Source organism: Marmota monax, unplaced genomic scaffold (assembly GCF_021218885.2).
Source record: "Marmota monax isolate L192 unplaced genomic scaffold, Marmota_monax_Labrador192_F-V1.1 WCK01_AAM20220418_F8-fsc00153, whole genome shotgun sequence".
Taxonomy (NCBI): Eukaryota; Metazoa; Chordata; class Mammalia; order Rodentia; family Sciuridae; genus Marmota; species Marmota monax.
Window position 1 is genome coordinate 2,402,603 of NW_026692146.1, and position 20,651 is coordinate 2,423,253.

At 36.6% G+C, this 20,651-nt stretch overlaps 1 protein-coding gene across 1 annotated transcript in view; it reads left to right on the forward strand.

Moving 5' to 3' along the window:
• The window catches only part of Dnah14 (dynein axonemal heavy chain 14), a 376,944-nt gene that overhangs the window by 325,949 nt on the left and 30,344 nt on the right, over nucleotides 1–20,651 (forward strand). The window contains exons 71-75 of the mRNA XM_046419847.2: nucleotides 1,925–2,161; nucleotides 6,684–6,769; nucleotides 12,260–12,416; nucleotides 15,885–16,095; nucleotides 19,314–19,416. Coding sequence (XP_046275803.1) covers nucleotides 1,925–2,161; nucleotides 6,684–6,769; nucleotides 12,260–12,416; nucleotides 15,885–16,095; nucleotides 19,314–19,416 — 794 coding nt within the window. The remainder of the gene's footprint in view (nucleotides 1–1,924; nucleotides 2,162–6,683; nucleotides 6,770–12,259; nucleotides 12,417–15,884; nucleotides 16,096–19,313; nucleotides 19,417–20,651) is intronic.

Consider the following 20,651-nt stretch of genomic DNA (forward strand, 5'->3'; position numbering starts at 1 on the left):
TATTCAAGCTCTCTCTGTCAAAGGTCCCACATAGCCCCTCTGAGATGGAGTAACCTGCCCAGATGCCAATCAACATGCTGACTGCAAAACATCAGGAAGCAAAACTCCACCCTTGAAACCTTACCCCTGTCTTTGAGGTACCCCCTTAAATAAACCACAGGAGTCATTTTCTAATTGTCTAGCTCCAGCTCCTGAGTGGGCTGGATCTATCAGGGGCTCCATCTTTCAAACTATCCTTTCTGACTCTTTGTCTTTTGTTATTCCCTAATTATTCTAGACTTTAATTTCTCAGGAGGTTTATCCCTCTGAGCAGACAAGAATTCCCTGGTGAGGTGCTGGCCACCCCACAATACAACATCACTAAACATTAGAGAAAAGCAAATCAAAACCACAGTAGGATACAACCTCATACACATTAGGATGACTACTACAAAACACACACATACAAACACAGAGAAAATATCAATTATCAATGAATATGTAGAGAAATTGGAACTCTTGTATACTCTGGTGGGATTATAAAATGGGCAACCACTATTGAAAACAGTACGGAGCCAGACATGGTGGCACACACCTCTAATCCCAGGAGCTCAGGAGGCTGAGCATGAGGATCACAAGTTCAAAGCCAGCCTTAACAATTTAGCAAGGCCCTAAGCAATTTAGCAAGACCCCATCTCAAAATAAAAATGGCTGGGGATGTGACTCAGTGGTTGAGTGCCCCCTTGGGTTCAATCCCTGGTACCAAAAAAAAAAAAAAATGACAACAGGATGGAATGTCATCACACTATTAAAAGTAGAACTACCATAATGATTTAGGAATTGCACTCTGGATATATATATATATCCAAAAACTTGAATGTAGTGTTTGAAAGGATTATTTTCACACCTGGGTTCATAGAAGCACTATTGACAACAGCCAACAAGTGAAAGCAGCCCAACGTCCCCTGATGGATGAATGGATAAGCAAAATGTAGTATAAATACACAATGGAATGCTATTCAGTCTTTGAAAGGAAGAAAATTCTGTCACATGAATTAATCTTGAGAACTATTACTGTATGAATGTGAGGGCATACACACACACACACACACACACACACAAAGTTTCTGTGTTAATGCAGCAATATTCAGAGATGAAGTAATTAGATTATGAGAGCTATAACCTAATCAGTCACCTTAGTTTGAAGGGACTAACTGGATGGTAACATTAGGCAGGTGGGGCATGGCTAGAAGAGGTGGGTCACTGGGGATCTGCCTTGGAAAGGTGCATCTTCCCTGTGGCTCCTTCGCCTCTCACTCTTTCTGCTTTCTGGCCACAATAAACAGAGCAGCACTGCTCCACCACACCTTTTGCCATGATGTTCTGCCTCTCCTCAGAACCAGAATAATGGAGTCAGGCCACCATGGACTGGATCTCCAAAACTGTCAGGCAAAGTAAACTTTTCTGGTCAGTTTTGGTCAGTGATGAAAATCTGACTAACACAAGGACGTTATGCCAATGAAATGAGTGAGTCATGAAAAGACAAACACCTATGATTCCTCTTAGATGAGATATCCAAGGAAGTCAAATTCATAGGAACAGGAAGTAGAATGGCGATTGCCAGGACCTTGGAGGAGCGTGGGAAGGGGAGTTGTTGTGAAATGGGCATAGAGTTTCAAACTACAGAAAAAGTCCTGGAGTTCTGTTTCACAACATTATGAATATATTTAACACTAGTGAACTATGTACTTAAAATACTTAAGATAATCAATTTTATGTTGTGTTTTTACCAAAGTAAAAATAATTAACTTTTATATAGTTCATTTTGATATCCAAGGTTTGTTTCTTCAACAACAGTATTTGTTAATCATCCACTTTTGTAACGATTGACTGAAAGGTGAAGGATTTATTTCTTCTAATGGGATTATTTTTCCTTTTCTATTAGGCATATTTGAAATATGTAAAGATCATCATCTTCAGTGGCTGCCAGATTCAAGGTGGAAGCAATGCCAATATGTCAGCAGCCAGCTGGAACCATTTTTACTCCTGTGCGAATCTCTTGTATCAAATATACCACAATGGAATGCTTTTAAGAACAGCAAGGCTGTATATTCTCTAATTAGCACACCATTCTGTCCAGAAAATGATTTATCAGAGGAAAGTAGGAAATCACCAGGAGAAAGTAAGAAAAAATTCAGTGTTTTAAGTGTGTGTGCACATGTGTGTGTAGATTTTCAACTTATAAATGCAGTTCCATATCTTATGAAAAAAATTGTAAAGTGAGGCAAAGTAAACTTGTTCTAGGCACATGTTTCATTCAATGTAACCCTCCTAGTAATCCTGTGAAGTGACTTTTTTCACATTTTTATTGGTTCTTTTTAGTTATACATGATGGTAGAATCCATTTTGGTATAATTATGCAAACATGGAATGTATCTTATTTTAATTAGGATCCTAGTCTTATGGATGTACGTGATGTTGAGATTCACTGTGGTATATTTGTACACATACATAGAAAATTATGTCAGACTCATTCCACTCCTTCTCCCTTCCCTTCATTCCCTTTTGTCTAATCCAATGAACTTCTATTCTTTCCCTCTCCCCACTTGTTGGGGGTTAGCATCCATATTTCAGAGAGAACATTCAACCTTTGTTTTTTTTGAGATTGGCTTATTTCACGTAGCATGATTGTATCCTGAACCATTTACCAGCAAATGTTATAGTCATCATTTTTATGGCTGAGTAATATTTCATTGTGTATATATACCACATTTTCTTTATCTGTTCATCTGTTGAAGGGCACCTAGGTTGATTCCACAGCTTAGCTATTGTGAATTGAGCTGCTCTGAACATTGATGTGGCTCCATCACTGTAGTATGCTGATTTTAACTCCTTTGGATGTATACTGAGGAGTGGAATAATTGGGTCAAATGGTGGTTCCATTCCTAGTTTTTGAGGAGTCTCCATACTCCTTTCCAGAGTGGTTCCACTAATTTGCAGTCCCACCAATAATATATGAGTGTACACTTTTCCTCACATCCTAACCAACATTTATTGTTACTTGTATTCTCGATACATTCTGGTTGGAGTGAGGGGAAATTTCAGTGTAGCTTTAATTTGCATTTCTTTAATTGCTAGAGATATTGAACATTTTTTCATACATTTGTTGATGGTTTGGATTTCTTCTTTTGAGAAGTGTCTGTTTAGTTCCTTTGCATGTTTATTGATTGGGTTATTTGGGAGTTTGGAGGTGTAAAGTTTTTTGAGTTCTTTGTATATCCTGGAAACTAACACCTTATCTGAGGTGGAGGTGACAAAGATTTTTTTCCCCTTCAGTAGCTCTCTTCATGCTGTTGTTTTCTCTGCTGTGAAGAAGCTTTTTAGTTTGATACTATGCCATTTGTTGGTTTTTTATTTTGCTTCTTGTGCTTTAGGAATCTTGTTGAGGAAGCTGGTTCCTAATCCAACATGTTAGAGAATTGAACCTTCATTTTCTTCTAGTAGGTGCAGGATTTCTGGTCTAATACCTAGGTCTTTGATCCACTTAGAGTTGAGTTTTATACATGGTGAGAGATAGGGGTTTAATTTCATTCTGTTACATAGGGCTTTCCAGTTTTCCCAGCACCATTTGTTTAAGAGGCTGTCTTTTCTCCAATGTATATTTATAGTGCCTTTGTCTAGTATGAGATAACTGTATTTATGTGGGTTTGTCTCTGTGTTCTATTCCATTGATCTTCATGCCTGTTTTGGTGCCAATACCATGCTATTTTTGTTATTATAGGTCTGTAGTATAATTTATCATCTGATTTTGTGATGCCTCCTGCTTTGCTTTTCTTACTAAGGATTGCTTTGGCTAATCTAGGCAAAATTTTTCCAAATGAATTTCATGACTGCTTTTTTGCTTGTTCTGTTTCTATGAAGAACGTCATTGGATTTTAATAGGAATTGCATTAAATCTGTATAGCACTTTTGGTAGTGTGGCCATTTTGACAATATTGATTCTGGCTATCCAAGAACATAGAAGATCTTTACATCTTCTAAGATCTTCTTCAATTTCTTCCTTTAGTGTTCTGTACTTTTTCATGTAGAGATCTTTCACCTCTTTTGTTATAGTGATTCCCAAAGATGTTGTTGTTGTTTGTTTGTTTGTTTGTTTAAGGCTATTGTGAATAGAATAGTTTTTCTAATTTCTCTTTCAGATGATTCATCACTGGTATATAGTATTGCAGTTGATTTTGGAGTGTTAATTTTGTATCCTACTACTTTGCAGAATTCATTTATGAGTTCTAGAAATTTTCTGGTGGAGTTTTTTTGGGTCTTCTAAATATGGAATCATGTCATTGGCAAGCAGAGATAGTTTGAGCTCTTCTTTTCCTGTCCATATTTCTTTAATTTCTTTCTTTTGCCTAATTGCTCTGACTAGTGTTTCAAGAACTATGCTGAATAGAAGTAGTAAAAGAGGGCATCCCTGTCTCGTTCCAGTTTTTAGAGGGAACTCTTTCAGGTTTTCTCCATTTAGAATGATTTTGGCCTTGGTTTTGCCATCTATACCTTTTTCAATGTTGAGGTATACTCCTATTATCTCTAGTTTTTCTAGTGCTTTAAACATAAGTGGATGCTGTATTTTGTCAAATGGGATTATTAAGAAACTGATAAGAAGTTAGATATTGTAGAAATGATAGTTTTAATACACTACACTAGTTTTGAAACTTAAATCTGAATAAGCCTACATATGTACCTCATTTTATAAAACAAATATGTTGTTCTAAAAATGCCCTGGAAGTGGACCTCACTTTCAATTTAAATGACTTGCTATTTTTATCATATCTTTTCTGTTTTCTTCTTCCACTTTGAACTCACCTATTCTGTTTTTCCCTGCCACTTCCACCTGTGACATCCCCACTTGAGTTACAATCTAATTTGTTTTCTTCCACATTTTTTTTCATTTTGCTTCCAGATATTTGCTAAAACATATAATTACTTGTGTAATAACATAAGCATCCTTACAAGGTTCCTCTGCTCTTATCTCTATAGGAGATAGAATTCCAAAAGTGGAAATGCTGGTCAAAAGTAAATTATTATTATTATTATTATTATTATTATTATTATTAGAGCTGGGATTGTAGCTAAGTGGTAGAGTGTGTGAGGCACTGGGTTCAATCCTCCGCACCACATCAAAATCAATAAATGAAACAAAGATATAAAAAAAGTAAATTATTTTTTATTAATAGTTACTTCCAGGTTGATTATTTAAAAGTCTATGTTCAATTTATATTTTCACCAGCAATATGAATATCTTTTATCCAATTGAGATATCGGTCTTTTTTAAAATTGTGCCCATCTGAAAAAAAACTTAAAATACTTGAGTTGTTATTTCCCATTATTAGCAAGCTGAAGTATCTTTTAAGATGTTTACTGGCAATTTGAGTTTGCCTACCCCTGTTTTTCTGTAGAATTTGTAAGAATTCTATTAATGTTATTAATAACTGACTTTTGTGTCTTTAAATGTTTTTCTATACCTTTTCATTTTCTAGTAGACTTGTTTATTGTATATGTACTACACAATGTTCAAATTTTGTTGATCATATGTTTCATGCTTTTTGAGTTCCAATTCTAACTTGAGAATATCCTTCCCTCATTTTCTCTCTGGGTCATTGTTGCTTTATTTTGTTGCTTTTGTCATTAATCTACCTAGTACCTATAATTTATTATAATTTAAGATCTTAGAACAGTGCTTTTTACTTAAACAGTCTCTATATTAGATTTATTAGAACCTTTTGTAAAGTGAAGATGGTTTTATTTTGCAAATAACCCCAAATTTATCCATTTGTAACTAAATTGTCACATACCATGGGTGCTTTTTTTAAGATCAATAAACTAATATTAGCCTTATTCAAAAAAGCTATTTTGATAATGAAAGTTGTATTTAAAATTAGACTTTGGGAAAATACCATAGAAATAAAAGGTAGGTGAAATTATAACTGTGTTTGGGATAGTTGGTAACAAAGACCAGAAGGCTCTCAATTTGCTATAGACTGTGATGCAGCAGGACTCCGTGATGGTGAGAAGAAGGGTCCAAAAGAGATATGATATTTTTTTGAAAATTTTGATAATCTTTGTTGCATTTCCATTGGATTCTCATTTCCTGTGTAATTGGTTAGTTTATATATATTGAAAGAACTCACATTTGCAGGAACAGATTATAAAGTGTTGGCTATGCCAGGCTTGGTGACTCCTTCCCTTAATCCCAGAAACTCAGGAGTCTGAGGCAGGTATAGATCACAAGCTCAAGGCCCACCTGGGCAACTTAGCGAGACCCTGTCTTATAATAAAAAATTAAAATGAAAATCAGCAGTAGACTACCCCTTGGTTCAGTCCCCAATACTGAAGAGAGGGAGCTCTAAATATAACCTTTGCTTTCTCCATTTTTCCCTCAGCTGCCCAACATTTTATTATAGCACTATTCAGCAACCACTTCAGCTGGACTAAATTGGAATTTAAATATACGTTAATGTCTACCGGTTTTGAGGTACAAAGGATAGTTAGTAATGCACCAAATTCTATAGAAATAAAGCTCACTTTAAGACAATCATATCCTTTTTTTAACTTCATAATTTTATAATAAAATTTTGTATTGTGACATCTCTTATTGATACAAAGCATTTGATTGTTAATCTCAGTTTCTTTTTCTCAATGACATCTAGGTGAACTTTTGAGTGAAAATGAAGAAATGTGTAATCCTACAACTTTTCCCTGGGAGAAACTCACTCCATTTCAAAGACTTATTTTGGTAAGATGTGTTATGAGAAAATATTAATATTCCAGATGTTTTGAGCACTTTTAGTAACTTAAACCCTATAAAATTAATATTTTGTAAGCAAAAATATTGATTTCTGAGAGCTAGCATTTGATGTATGTTAACATTAAAGGGAAGCACCTACACTCCACTGACCGAGAATGTCCCTTTCATGTGGTGGGAGTCCAATTAGAAACACTCCTGCATCTCTGCCCACTTATTTGCTCTTTCCTAGAGAAGGGGGAAGGGAGACTTATAAGACAGATAAATTTGAGACAGTAATTGAGAGTACGTGGCTCAACCCTTTCTTCCTTATCCATTTTTTGGTCTACCCTGGATACCAAGAGCACATGTTCTGTTCTGCTTCTCCAAGCCATAAATTATAGGATTTAGACCCTGTCCTATAGAAGTAGGTTGATGGCTTCCCAGCCTCGCTGTGACAGGTAAGTGTGTCTAGTTACACGATTCAGTAGCAGGAAGTACAGTGTTGCCTCACACCTAAACCACCCCAAATATGTTCTTTATTATTAATAAAGGTGATACTTTGCCTGTCTCTTCCAAACTCAATTGCTTTGGAATCTGGTTGAAGGATAGAAGGTTGATAGGTTAGGTATGTAAATAGGTGTCATTTATAAGACCTAAGATATAGAAAGTTTAGTGTGTGTTAAGCATTGTACATACATTATGTTATTTAAAACTTTTAATAGTCTTAGGGGATAGGCAAGATTATTTCTCCCATTTTACAGGATCAGAAACCAAGGCTCAGAAATTGCCTAATAGAGCCAGGATTGATCCCAGGCAGTTTGACTCTGAAATCTATACTCTCAGCAGTCACATTATATTATACTTTCCAAAGTAGATCATCCTAAATTCATTCTGACTACCTCAAAAAACCTTTTTTATTTTCACATTTACCTTTTGCTTTAGTGAGGGGTAAACTCCTCATTTCATTCCTCTCTTGACCTCAACTCTATGTAAATGCCAGCCTGGACAATCAGTAATCCTCCTTTTGATTTCTGCCTTAAATTCTACTCTTGCAACACTAATATTCACTGAAGATAAGAGATTGAGAGGGGAAAAAGGCTGCATCTGGCTTATAGATTTGTTTTATCTGGCCTGCAGCTTTGTCTTTTTTTTTCCAACTTTCAAGTGCAATTTATCATGAAACAAATGGATTTGAACCTATAAAGATCTTCTGTAGAGAATTTCCATCTTAGTCCAATTTGGGTTGCTGTAACAAAATACCTTAGAATGGATAATTTATAAACAAAATAATTTTATTGCTCAAAGTTCTGGAGTCTAAGAAGTCCAAGATCAAAGCTCTTGCAGATTCAACATCTGATGAGTGCTGCTCTCTGCCTACAGGTGGTTTGTTCTTGCTTGTCCTCTCATGGTAGAAGAGACAAACAGACTCCCTCCAGCCTCATCATAAGGGTACCAAGTCCATTCAAGGCAGCAGAGCCCTCATGGTCTAGTCACTTCCTAAGTCACTCCCCACCACCTTAATACTATTGCACTGGGGATTAGGGGCCAACATATAAATTTAGAGGGAACACCAACATTCAGACAATAGCAACTTCCAAGTTTTTAAGTAAAAATATCTAAAGTAAATTTCATATATTATTTTTAAGTTCTGTGTACTCATATCTTTTTATTAATTACTTTTATAATCATACATAATAATGGGGCTTATTGTGACATCCATACATGCACATAATATAATTAGGTCAGTTTCACTTCCCAGTGCTTCCCCTTCCCCTCCCGGGCTCCACGTTCTCTACTCTACTATATGTACACTTATATCTCAAAGTAAATTGTTTTCTGCTTTTTTTATTGTGATAAAAATATACATAGTTTCTTTTATTTCTTATAATTAATTCCTTTTACCCCTTTTTAAGTATGCCATTCAATGTCATTAAGTAGAGTCACAATATTATGTAGCCATCACCTACGTCCATTTCCAGAACTTTATCTTCTTCCTAAAAAGAAACCCTGTACCTGTTAAACAATAATGCCCCTCTTCCTCCATCTGACAGTTGTTGACAACTCCATTCTACTTTTTGTCTCCAGTGATTCAATATTTGTCTTTTTGTGAATGGTTTATTTCAATGAGCATAAGATTTTCAAGGTTCATCCATATTGCAGCATGTGTCAAAACTTCCTTCTGTTTTAAAACTAATATTCTGTTATGTGTATGTATCACATTTATTTATCCATTAATTCATTGATGGACACTTGGTTCATTTCCACTTTGGGGCCATTGTAAATAATGCTGCTATGAACATCAGTATATACATATATGTTTGCTTTTTGGTTTTGTTTTGAGACCAAAATTTGCAAATTGATAGATTTCATGTAATAATCAAGATTTCTGAGTTTAAAAAATTAAAAGATGAAGCACTACTGAGCCCACCATCCTTAATGGCAACAAGAGCTAGAGCTGAGGAATGTCTGTCCCATTGTCCCTGCTGCTTCCTGTTACTTCCCAGCACTGAAGTTTTATGTTAGTTGCCACTTAGCATCATATTTGCATTTTTATTTTTCTTATGGAAGAGAAATTTTTTCTTCTACCCAACCCATTTCAATGATGTATATCATCTCTCTGACCACTGTAGACAGATTAACACCTCTACATGTAAGTCAATGGCAGTTATGATGATATGAAAATATATTTATGCTATATTAATTAACAAATGAAACACTGAACAATCTGTATAGGACAAGGAGAAGAAATAGGAAGATGCTAGAAAATGTCTATAAAAAAATCACAACCTGGATGCATTGGTGCATGCCTGTAATCCCAGCTGCTTGGGAGGCTTAGGTAGGAGTTCAAAGCCAGTCTCAGCAAAGGTATGGCACTAAGCAACTCAGTGAGACCCTGTCTCTAAATAAAATACAAAATAGGGCTGGGAATGTGGCTCAGTGGCCAAGTGCCCCTGAGTTCAATCCCCAGTACCCCCAAAAAAAAATCACCAGAAAAAAAATAGTAGTATCTTGGGACTTTTTTCACTTTTTTATATCTTTTTTGTATTAATAAATTTTATTTGGCAAATATATATTACCTGGAAAAATTAATTAAATTTTAAAGTCCATGCTACATTGTCTTTCTCCAATAAGCTTCTGATGATTTTATTTTATGAACTAGAAACTTTATGAATTTAGTGGTTTTGTTTTCTAAATAAAAAGTCAGAAGATATGAATTAAGAAAATGTTGATTATACATATTAGGACACTGGGCCTGACCTGTAAGAAATTGAGACTGCCATATCAGAGATTAAATTAAAATATAACAGAAAAAAAAAGTTACCCAGAAAAAGACAGTGTGTCAAAGGTCCATGAGGGCAAGGACTATGTTTTATTTTCACCTCTCTGCACTACTACAGCCTACTGGACTGAAAATAGCAGGGAAAGATGACAAAAAGAGAATTGCTATATTAATTGACAAATTAATTTACTTGCTATATTAATTAACATAGCAAAAAAATTATTGATACAGCAATTGCTCTATTAATTGAAAATTTCTTGTTGTTAATAAAAGAGCTAGTGAAAGGAAACAATCAAGAGCATGAAGAAAGAGCCTACAGAATGGGAGAAAATCTTTGCCACCTGCATCTCAGATAGAACATTAATCTCCAGGATATGTAAAGAACTCAAAACTTACCACACACAAAAAGATCATCATCATCATTATCATCATCATCATCATCATCATCATCATCATTATCATCCAGTCAATAAAGGAGCAAAGAAATTGAATAGGCACTTCACAGAAGAAATGTTATTGATCAACAAACATATGAAAAAATGTTCAACATCTCTAGCAATTAGAGAAATGCAAATTAACACTACACTGAGTTTCTATCTCATTCCAGTCATAATGGAATGAATACAAAAATACAAGCAACAGTAAATGTTGACAAGGATGTGGGGGAAAAGGGTACATTCATACATTGTTGATGGGACAGCAAATTGTTACAACCACTCTCAAAAGCAGTATGGAGATTCCTCAGAAAACTTGGGATGGAACCACCATTTGACCCAGCAATACCACTCGTCAGCTTACACCCAAAGGACTTAAAATCAGCATAATATATTGATGCAGCCACATCAATATTCAGAGTAGCTCAATTCACAATAGCTAAGCTGTGGAACCAACCTAGGTGGTTCAATCAACAGATGAATGGATAAAGAAAATGTGGTACATACATACAATAGAATATTACTCAGCCATAAATAAGAATGAAATTATGGCATTTGCTGGTAAATGAATGGCACTGGAGGCTATCGTGCTAAGTGAAATAAGCCAACCCAAAAAAACCAAAGGACAAATGTTCTCTCTTATGTGTGGTTGCTAACACACAACAAGACTTCCTTATGTTCATGTTTGAATGTACAACCAGTTAAACTCTACATCATGTACAACCACAAGAACAGGATCCTAATTAGAATGTTATATTCCATGTATGTATAATATGTCAAAATACACTCTACTGTCATATATATCTAAAAAGAACATTAAAAAATAAAATAAAACCACACAAAAAATAGTAGAGCTATTGGATCCCAGATTGTTTATACGCTGCCAATTTTTATTTCTTAAATTATTTGTCGCATTTAATTAAAATTTAAATTTAAGATTGATTTTCCAAAAGGTCACAGAAGAAAATTCTATGTAGTCATTAAATATATTATTTTAAACCTGAGATTGCCAATATCAGACAGTTTTACACTTACAAAAATGGCAATTTCCTGTGGCTCAACCCAGTACATCTACACAGACCCAAAGACACATACAGTTTCAACTTTGTTTTACCTAATGGAGATCTGAACATACTCAGAAAGAACATAGTTTATGGTCATTCTGTACAAAAATAGCACATAAATAGTTTATACATCAAACAGTTTTGAAATTTTCAATGAATTCCAATAAGCTCTGAGCTTCTGTTTACTACAAAGATGCTGTTTCCAAAATATTTTAGTTCACAGAGTTCTTTTCAGTTCTTTTGTTCTATTTGCTTAAGCTTACCAAGATTGTGCTATTTGTCTTCATTTCATTAATGGCAGAATTACTACTCTTCCAGATGAGTAATCCTGGATCTTCACACCCCAGCACCATGGAGTCTTTTGGCTCTAAACATAGACAGCAGAGCGGAAGAAAAGTAGGAAAGGTCTCTTTTTGTAGAATCAGGGAGAACAATTGCACCTTTACATCAAAACAAGATCTTCCTCTGAGTGTAGAAGGGACAGAGGCTCAAGGTGGCCCTGGAATCAGGAAGGACCACATGAGGGTCAGGAGCATGGTGGCAGTTTTTCCATCAGATAAAGACCCTTTCTCATTCAGCTTTCCCAACATGAGGAATACCAGATAACTCTCAATGAAAAGCCAAGTCATGAACACTTCTTATTTTTATTTTATTTGACCATGGGGAGTATATCCCTGGGTGATTTTTTAATTTACCTTTCCTTCCATGTCTTCTCTTTCAGATAAAAATTCTTAGACCAGAACATTTAACCAGTGCAGTGAGAACATTTGTAACTGAAAAAATGGGAAGTGAATTTCTTCACGGAGCCGGAATTAATTTGAAAGAATCATATGAAGAATCCACTGCCAAAACTCCATTGATCTTTATTCACTCCAATGGTAAGCTCTTCCTGGAGAGTGAAGGTTATGATAACAGTATGAGTCATCAGATATGAAGAAGTAGGTTCAATGTCAGGTTACACTCTTCTTAAAATAGTTTCCTACTATTTAAACATTTTGGAAAAGGGATTGGTTTAAACTGTATCAAGAATTAATCTTTCCACCTATAGTCCCTGGGGCTCCATAGACTGAGGCAGGAGGATATCAAGTTCAAAGCCAGCCTCAGCATCAGCGAGGAACTAAGCAACTCAGTGAGACCCTATCTCTAAATAAAATACAAAATAGGGCTGGGGATGTGGCTTAGTGGTCAAGTGCCCCTGAGTTTTAATCTCAGATTTTAAAAAAAGAAAGAAAGAAAGAATCTTTTTTAAAAAGTATAAAAGAACAAAGAAGAATAAAACTTCCAGTAGATGCTGATCCATAATGGGGAGCGGGGGCATGGAAGAAAGGAAGAACTTTGAATTGGACAGAGGGGAGTGAGGGGAGGGGAGGGAGTATGGGAATAGGAAAGATGGTGGAATAAGGCCCTAGGTACATGTATGATTGTACTAATTGTGTGACTCACATCATGTACAACCAGAGAGATGAAAAGTTATGCTCCATTTGTGTACAAGAAATCGAAATGCATTCTGCTTCTGCTATCATGTATAGCTAATTAGTACAAATAAAAACAAAACTTCCTGGACACACAAACATGGAAAAAATCTACTAGTGCTAATTTTCTGTGCAGAAAATACCTTCCAAACACAGAGTATTGATCCAAAAGTTGGGATTACCCTTATGTTTATTAACTGTTTTAATTAACATTGACTTGTACAGAATATATATCGTGAAATAATCTACCAGAAATTGGCCCTTTATTACTCAAAACTACATAAATCCTAAGTATTTTCTTCTAAGCAAAATACTTTATCTTCTCATCTTCATAGTCTCCCAGTGTAATGTGTCTTTAGAATTCAACATTTTCAAACTTTCCTTAGGCAAACACTAGAAGGTCTCCCTCTGTAGGCTTTCTAACGGGGAGCCTGGAATGTTTCCACATAAGCACCTAGCTTTATACCACACACTCTTGGAACCTTTGCTGTCTATTTCTTTTTTTTTTAATCCTAATTGGCTTCATTTTTAATTTTAAAATCAGGTAACACTTCATTCCATAAAACAGAATCAGTTTTCCTATGAGACAAGCACTCATCAAAAATAATTTGATGAGTTAACATTAGATTATTTATATTTCTTACACAAAATAAGGACAAGGGAACTTCACTATTTCACCAGTTGAGAATGGCTGTTCTCCCTTCAATCCAGATTTCTCTTGGATGACCAGATGTGTCAGCTTAGTTTGATTAACTCCATGTTGTTGTCCCTCCCCAGGCCGAATATTGTCTCTGTTGAAAAACTGGCTTCACAAAGAAGGTGGCAGCAGGAAAATTTCAGAATCCAAATCTTAAAAATAAGTCTTGGGCAGTGGGGGGTTATTTTCTGTCTCTGGGGAGCATCATCCAGTGTCCGAGGCCTGGGGACAGAGGCAAAGTCCCCAGCAGCCCATCTAGGAGATGTCACTCTCAGTAGCGTCTGGTGTCCTGACCTGTGCTTGCCCAGAATGATGGTGGGTAAGCAGCAGCAGGTCACAGGGGCCCCCTGACCCTCTGTGAGACAGAGCTCTCCCTGGGCAGACCCGGGGACTGAGGATCAGCGGCCAGGGGAGAATCAACTACTGTCCCCGCCTGTGGTCCCTGAGGTCCTGGGGCAGGGATGCAGTCGGCAGCCAGTGTCACAAGATATTCCTGTCCCCAGCCAGGCTGGGTGCCTGGCTAAGCGAGGAGAAAGATGGTGTCCCTCCTCAGGGCCTGGCCCCTGCGCCTGGTCTGTCTTCCTCCCCAGCACCGCCTGGAAGGGGAGGAAGTGACACCCAAGGGAAGGCAGGGAAGTGAGGCCACCATCACATTCAAGTTCAGGGTGCGACAGCTCAGTCTGCCCCCCAACAGGCCCCATGCTCCGCCTCTCTTCATGGGCCACATCCCTTCTGAGAATCATGCCCTGCCCTTTATAGGCACAAGGACCCAGAAATTCCAGAGACACATCCATGTTTAGGCCCTCAGATCCGGAAGTGCCTCAAGTGTCCATGTTTAGGCCCCCGGATCCAGAAGTTCCTCAGACATCCATATTTAGACCCCTGGATCCAGAAGTGCCTCAGGTGCACGTCCATGTTTAGGCTCTAGGACCAGAAGTTCCTCAGACATCCATGTTTAGGTCTCTGGATCTGGAAGTTCCAAAGGTGCACATCCATGTTTAGGCACCCAGATCTGGAAGTGCCTCAAGTGCACGTCCATCTTTGGGCTCTCGGATCCAGAAGTTCCTCAGTCCTCCATGTTTAGGCCGTAGCATCCAGAAGTTCCTCAGGTACACGTCCATGTTTAGGCCCCCGGATCCAGAAGTTCCAAAGGTGCATATCCATGTTTAGGCACCCGGATCCGGAAGTGACTCAGGTACATGTCCATGTTTAGGCTCTAGGACCGGAAGTTCCTCAGGTGTCCATTTTTTGGCCCCCAGATCCGGAAGTTCCTCAGGCATCCATATTTAGGCCCGGGATCCAGAGGTTTCTCAGGTGCACTTCCATGTTTAGGCCCCTGGATCCAGAAGTTCCTTGGTGCACGTCCATGTTTAAGCCCCCAGATCCGGAAGTTCCTCAGGTGCACATCCATTTTTAGGCCCAGAGATCCATAAGTTCCAAAGGTGCATGTCCATGTTTAGGCACCCGGATCTGGAAGTGCCTCAGGTGCATGTCTATTTTTAGGCTCTAGGATTGCTGTCTATTTCTTGAGGACTTAGCCCAAGATGGTGGCTAGAGCTTCAGCCATCACCTCATGTACTAAACAACAGCATGGAAGACAGGAAGAGGGTCACACCTCTTCCCTTCAAGAAGATACCCAAAGTTTTACACAGTGCTTCTATTTCTGTCAAAACCTTTTTACAAAAACCTAGATGTCCATACCTAGCTGGAAGATTAGCTAAACTATAATATTTTAGCAAGGTACACAGTTATTTCAAGCAACCCAGGAGTACAGCTAACAGAAGAGGAAGGGGCAAGAAGATGAAGGAGTAAATAATCAACTAGTACTGCTTTAGTAAATATTATTATAGCCATATGTTAGAAAGTGGCAGAGACAAAATGTGAATTCTGGGCTCCAATTCCAAAACCTGTAGTCTTTCCACAATTGGCTACACCTTCTTTCACCACCAGTCAATAAATTCTGGATTGTGGGGTTTTGTTTTGTTTTGTTTTGTTTGTACTGGGGATGGAACTTGGGCTTATCCACTGAGCCACATCCCCAGTCTATATATATATATATATATATATATATATATATATATCTGGAGCTGGCTTTGAACTTGTGATCCTTCATTGTGTTTTTAAATAGAGAATTATATGAGCTTACGGTTTTATGTACCTCTCTCATTGTTACACAGGAATTGACCTCACCAATATTCTCCTGAGATTTGCACAAGAATTAAAAGGAACAACAGAACACGTGACCATGATTTCCTTGAGTCATGGCCAGGCAACCAAAGCAGAAGACCTCATTGTTCAGGCACTAACTAAAAGGCATCAATGGGTCTTCCTGCAGAACTGCCACCTTGCAGGGTCATTCATGCCAAGGCTCTGCACCATTGTTGAATCGTAAGATTGTTTATTTATAAGGGATCAGATGAATTATCAAAACTAGGGAATGCATAAACAATGATAAAATAGTGTGTTGGGCTCCACAGAGGAAATTTAAGCTATCACATAGGTGGATTCTTAGTTCTTGCAGAAGAACTAAGAATATAGGTTTTGATTAGGGAAAAAAATGGTCTCTTTAGTTTTTGTTTGCATTTATCACTTTCTCTTTTTCTCCCAGACTCTCACTCTCAATAGATAGATATGTATGCCTTATACACAATATATATGCCAATGTATAGATTAGCAACATAGTTTTTAAAATAGTATATGATTCCAAGCAGCACAATATAAGGCCTGATATCCACACTTATGATGGTCTGTATTTAGTATCTATTCTTATTTTCCATAAGTTCAGCCTTCTTTTTTGCAGTGAATTGACTGCTATACTTTGAAAATTTCTCAATGTGTGGAATTAGTAAGATTTTAACCAATTATATTGCACAATGTTTTTCCTCCAAGCTTTTTTGTTTTACTTTGTATGAACAACATTGTAGAGTAAATGTGTGAAAATAAGGGTCTCTTCATGCTGTTATTTTTATGCTTTGTGCATATGCAAGGAAATTATAAAACCAACTTCCAGAATTAAATTTCCAAATTACTTTCCTTATATCATTCATGCTGTTTTCAGATTGTGATTCCATTAGCACTTTTTTCCCCCTTGTGCCAGGGATTGGACTCAGGTGCACTTAAACACTGAGCCACATCCCCAGCCCTTTTTTTTTTTTTTTTTTTTGTATTTTATTTAGAGACAGAGTCTCACTAAATGCTGAGACTGGCTTTGAACTCACGATCCTCCACCTCAGCCTTCCCAGCTGCTGGGATTACAGGTGTGTGCCACCACACCCAGCCTTTTAGCACTTTAAAAACTATCGAAAAGTATTTATTTTTCACATTTACTCTGTCACTTCAGAGCCAGAAGACAAACAGTACTTATATAATATCAGTAGATACGGATTTTAGAAGATAACACAATAATTTCTACCATGTTTTTCATTTATTATTCATTTAAAAAGCATTTATAGGGCATCTGCTATTTGCCAACTATCATTCCAGGTGCTAGAGATATAGCATAGACCAGACAAACACTGTAGCCTCATTTGCATTATCATTAAGGTAGAGAGGGACAATTCAATAGCAGAGAAAGATGTCTTATTAAAAAGAGAGAGAGAGAGAGAGAGAGGTGCTGGGGTTGTGGCTCAGTAGTAGAGCACTTGCCTAGCATGTGTAATGCACTGGGTTCAATTCTCAGCACTGCATACAAATAAATAAATTAAATAAAGGTTCATCAACAACTAATATATATATATATATATATATATATATATAGAGAGAGAGAGAGAGAGAGAGAGAGAGAGAGGAAGATACATTTTAAAAAGAAAGAGATATTATGGAAATATTCCTTGGAACAGAACTTCAAAGTCTTAATAAGAGTAATTCCTGATACATAACATTTTCAATATAATCAGTGTATGACTGATAGAAATTTATTCTTATAAATCAAGCCTTTAAATATTTAAGACTACCACTATAGGAACTACAGAGAGAAGGGAAAATGTTAAGAAATATTTCTTAAATTTAGGAACAAAAGAAATAAGTTCATGATATATTGCCAGGATGAAAACATATCAAGCTAGAAACAATATATACAGTGTAATTTTTCTATTTGAAAACGAGAGTGAGTCAGAAGGAGGAAAAAAAGGAAAAGTGTACTTAAACCCACCTAGTGGGAATACAGGAAATTTTTATCCTTTTATTTCATTTTGCATTCAGTGATTTTTTTATTTTTTGCTTTTATTGTTTTGGGTTTTTTTTCTAAATTTTTAAAAATAATTTCAGATTTGCTGAAAAGTTATAAGAACAATACAAACCCACCCTTCCCTCTTCATCTCTATTTCCCAATTTTTTTACATTATCCTCTCATTTCTTTTATATACATATATATGGAGTTTTTTCCAAATCATTTGAAAGCAAATTTCCACTTGACCCCAAAAAACTTCACTGTACATTAATTGATTATCTGGTCAACAGAACTTAGTCAGGTTAGTCTGTTGTCCCAATATCTTTTATTGCAAAAAAAGAAAAAACTAAAGTCAGGCACAGTGATGTGTGTCTATTTCCCGCTATTTTGCTGAGGCAGGAGGATCACAAGTTTGAGATCAGCCTCGGCAATTTGGCAAGACCCTGTCTTAAAATTAAAAGAAGGGCTGGGGTCTAGCTCAGTAATAGAGCACACCTGGCTTCAGTGCTGCAAAAATAAAAATAAATAAACTCCTTTAAAATGAAAGGGAAAAAGTTCTGATTCAGGTTTCTCTGTTTGCTTTTTAACTCCACAGTTCCTCCTAAACATATTTAGTCAAGGCTGAGATGTCCATACCTAGCTGGAAGATTAGCTAAACAGCTCAGATGTAGAGCTGCATGCAGAGCACGCACTTAGCAAAGCCCTAGGTTCAGTCCCCAGCATTGGATATGCAAAATATTTTTTATCTATAAGGGAAAATGCTTCTTTCTCCCCTATTCATTCATTCATTTATTATATCAGTATGAATTCATTGATTCCCATTTTATTCAATGAATAAATAAATAAATAAATAATAAATTCAATCTGTTACTATCATTTGATTTATTTTGATGTCCAGTTCTCCTAGATTTAACCAATGCAATTTGTTCTTAATTTGTAATTTCTTACAAGTTTTTTTACAATATAAAATGAGTATATATAGATTTTTGTATTTACAAGAGGGAAAGCTACTTTTGGGGGGGGGGGTATGGTACTGGGGATTGAACCCAGGGGCACTTGACCACTGAGCCACATCCCCAGCTGTATTTTTTTATTTTATTTTATTTTAGTTAAAGACAGGGTCTCACTGAGTTGCTTATCACCTCAATTTTGCTGAGGCTGGCTTTGAACTTGCGATCCTCCTGCCTCAGCCTCCCAAACCGCTGGGATTACAGGCATGCACCCCGCACTTGGCTGGAAAGCTACTTCTTAAAAATGGGAATTGATGAGTCTTGCACAAATTCTTGTACAACAAGAAAGTTCGTATGATAATATAATAACATCTTTGGCACTAAAATGATTCCTAAGGTTACTTCAAACGTTAAAATGTTATGACTCTAAGAATATGTTTAAATTTTTCACATTAAAATATTTATACATTTTTTTTTTTACTTTGCAGACTTAATAGAAGAAATGTGACATTAAACCCTGAATTTAGGCTCTGGCTAAGTTCAAAAACAGACAGTTCTTTCCCAGCCCCCATCCTTCAAAAGAGTATCAAGGTAAAAACAAAATATAACCTATTTTAATATTGCTTGCATGTAAGTCATCATGCTTTCATTACTCTGAGTTAAGAAGAAGAGTACTACTTCCAGAATGCTGAGTGTCTGCTTTGTGCTTTGCCTTGTGCTAAAGACAGGAGGGGAGCTAAAGTAGTAGATGAGATCTCTGCTTTCAAATAATTCACAATTTAGATTTTTTTTCAAATAAAGATGTTAGGCTTCCAATTATTATAAGTTAAAATATACAATTTTTGACTTTTACTTGTCTTTGTAAGTTGCTTAGCACCTCGCTTTTGCTGAGGCTGGCTTTGAACTCTCGATCCTTTTTCGAATTTCTATTCCACTTATGGAATTTTCATTTCTTTTCTCAAAAGTTCTGACAGAAAGCAGACTGAAGCTATTTACCAAAAAACTCTAAAAGGATATTGGAAACTTCTATTCATATCCTCCCCAATATTGAGGTTGAGTAAATACTAAGATATAGTCAATTCTGTTAACCAAGGTTCCAGGTGACCAAAAGAGGAGACCTAATAGCAGAGAAACTGACCAATGGCATAAGCAGAATTCTATGCTAGACACATGTCTGCGCACACTTCTGACTTTAACAGAATTGGGGTGGGATGGAGGACATGAGGAGCATGAGGTACTTCCTCATAAAGACCCAACTAGTATGAAAATAAATTAGATTCACTCTTGAAACTAGAAGTTTCTCCCTGTCACACTCTTCCCCAGCTCTTTCCCATCTCCTGTGTACTCTTGCACAGAGCCACTTCCCAATACTCTTGCCCCCAGAGCAGGCTTCAGAATATGGATTGGAGAAATCCAAGATCTCCCATTTGACTTAGGATATTCCATTTGTCTCCCAGGGTCTGGCAGATTATGACCTTAAACTACCATTATCCTTTGACCAGGAGTTGGGAGTGTTGGCAGGGACAGTAGAGGTAGCAGGTGCAGGGAATTAAAGGATACCAGAGAGGAACAGAGAGCTTCTGGAGGTCTTTTATTTTAATTAGGACTGTTGCTCTGATTCCACTGTAAGACCCCAATAGTTTTAAGTACTGCATATGTAAAATTGTATGGGATTTTGTCATATGCCATTATCCATACAGACAGAGATGGCAATTTTCTTAATACATAAATAAGAGTACCTACAAATAATTAAGGAAAACACTAATAGCTCATAAAAATGAATAAAAGATATAGGAGGTCAGTAACCATGAAAAAAGTAAAAAAGT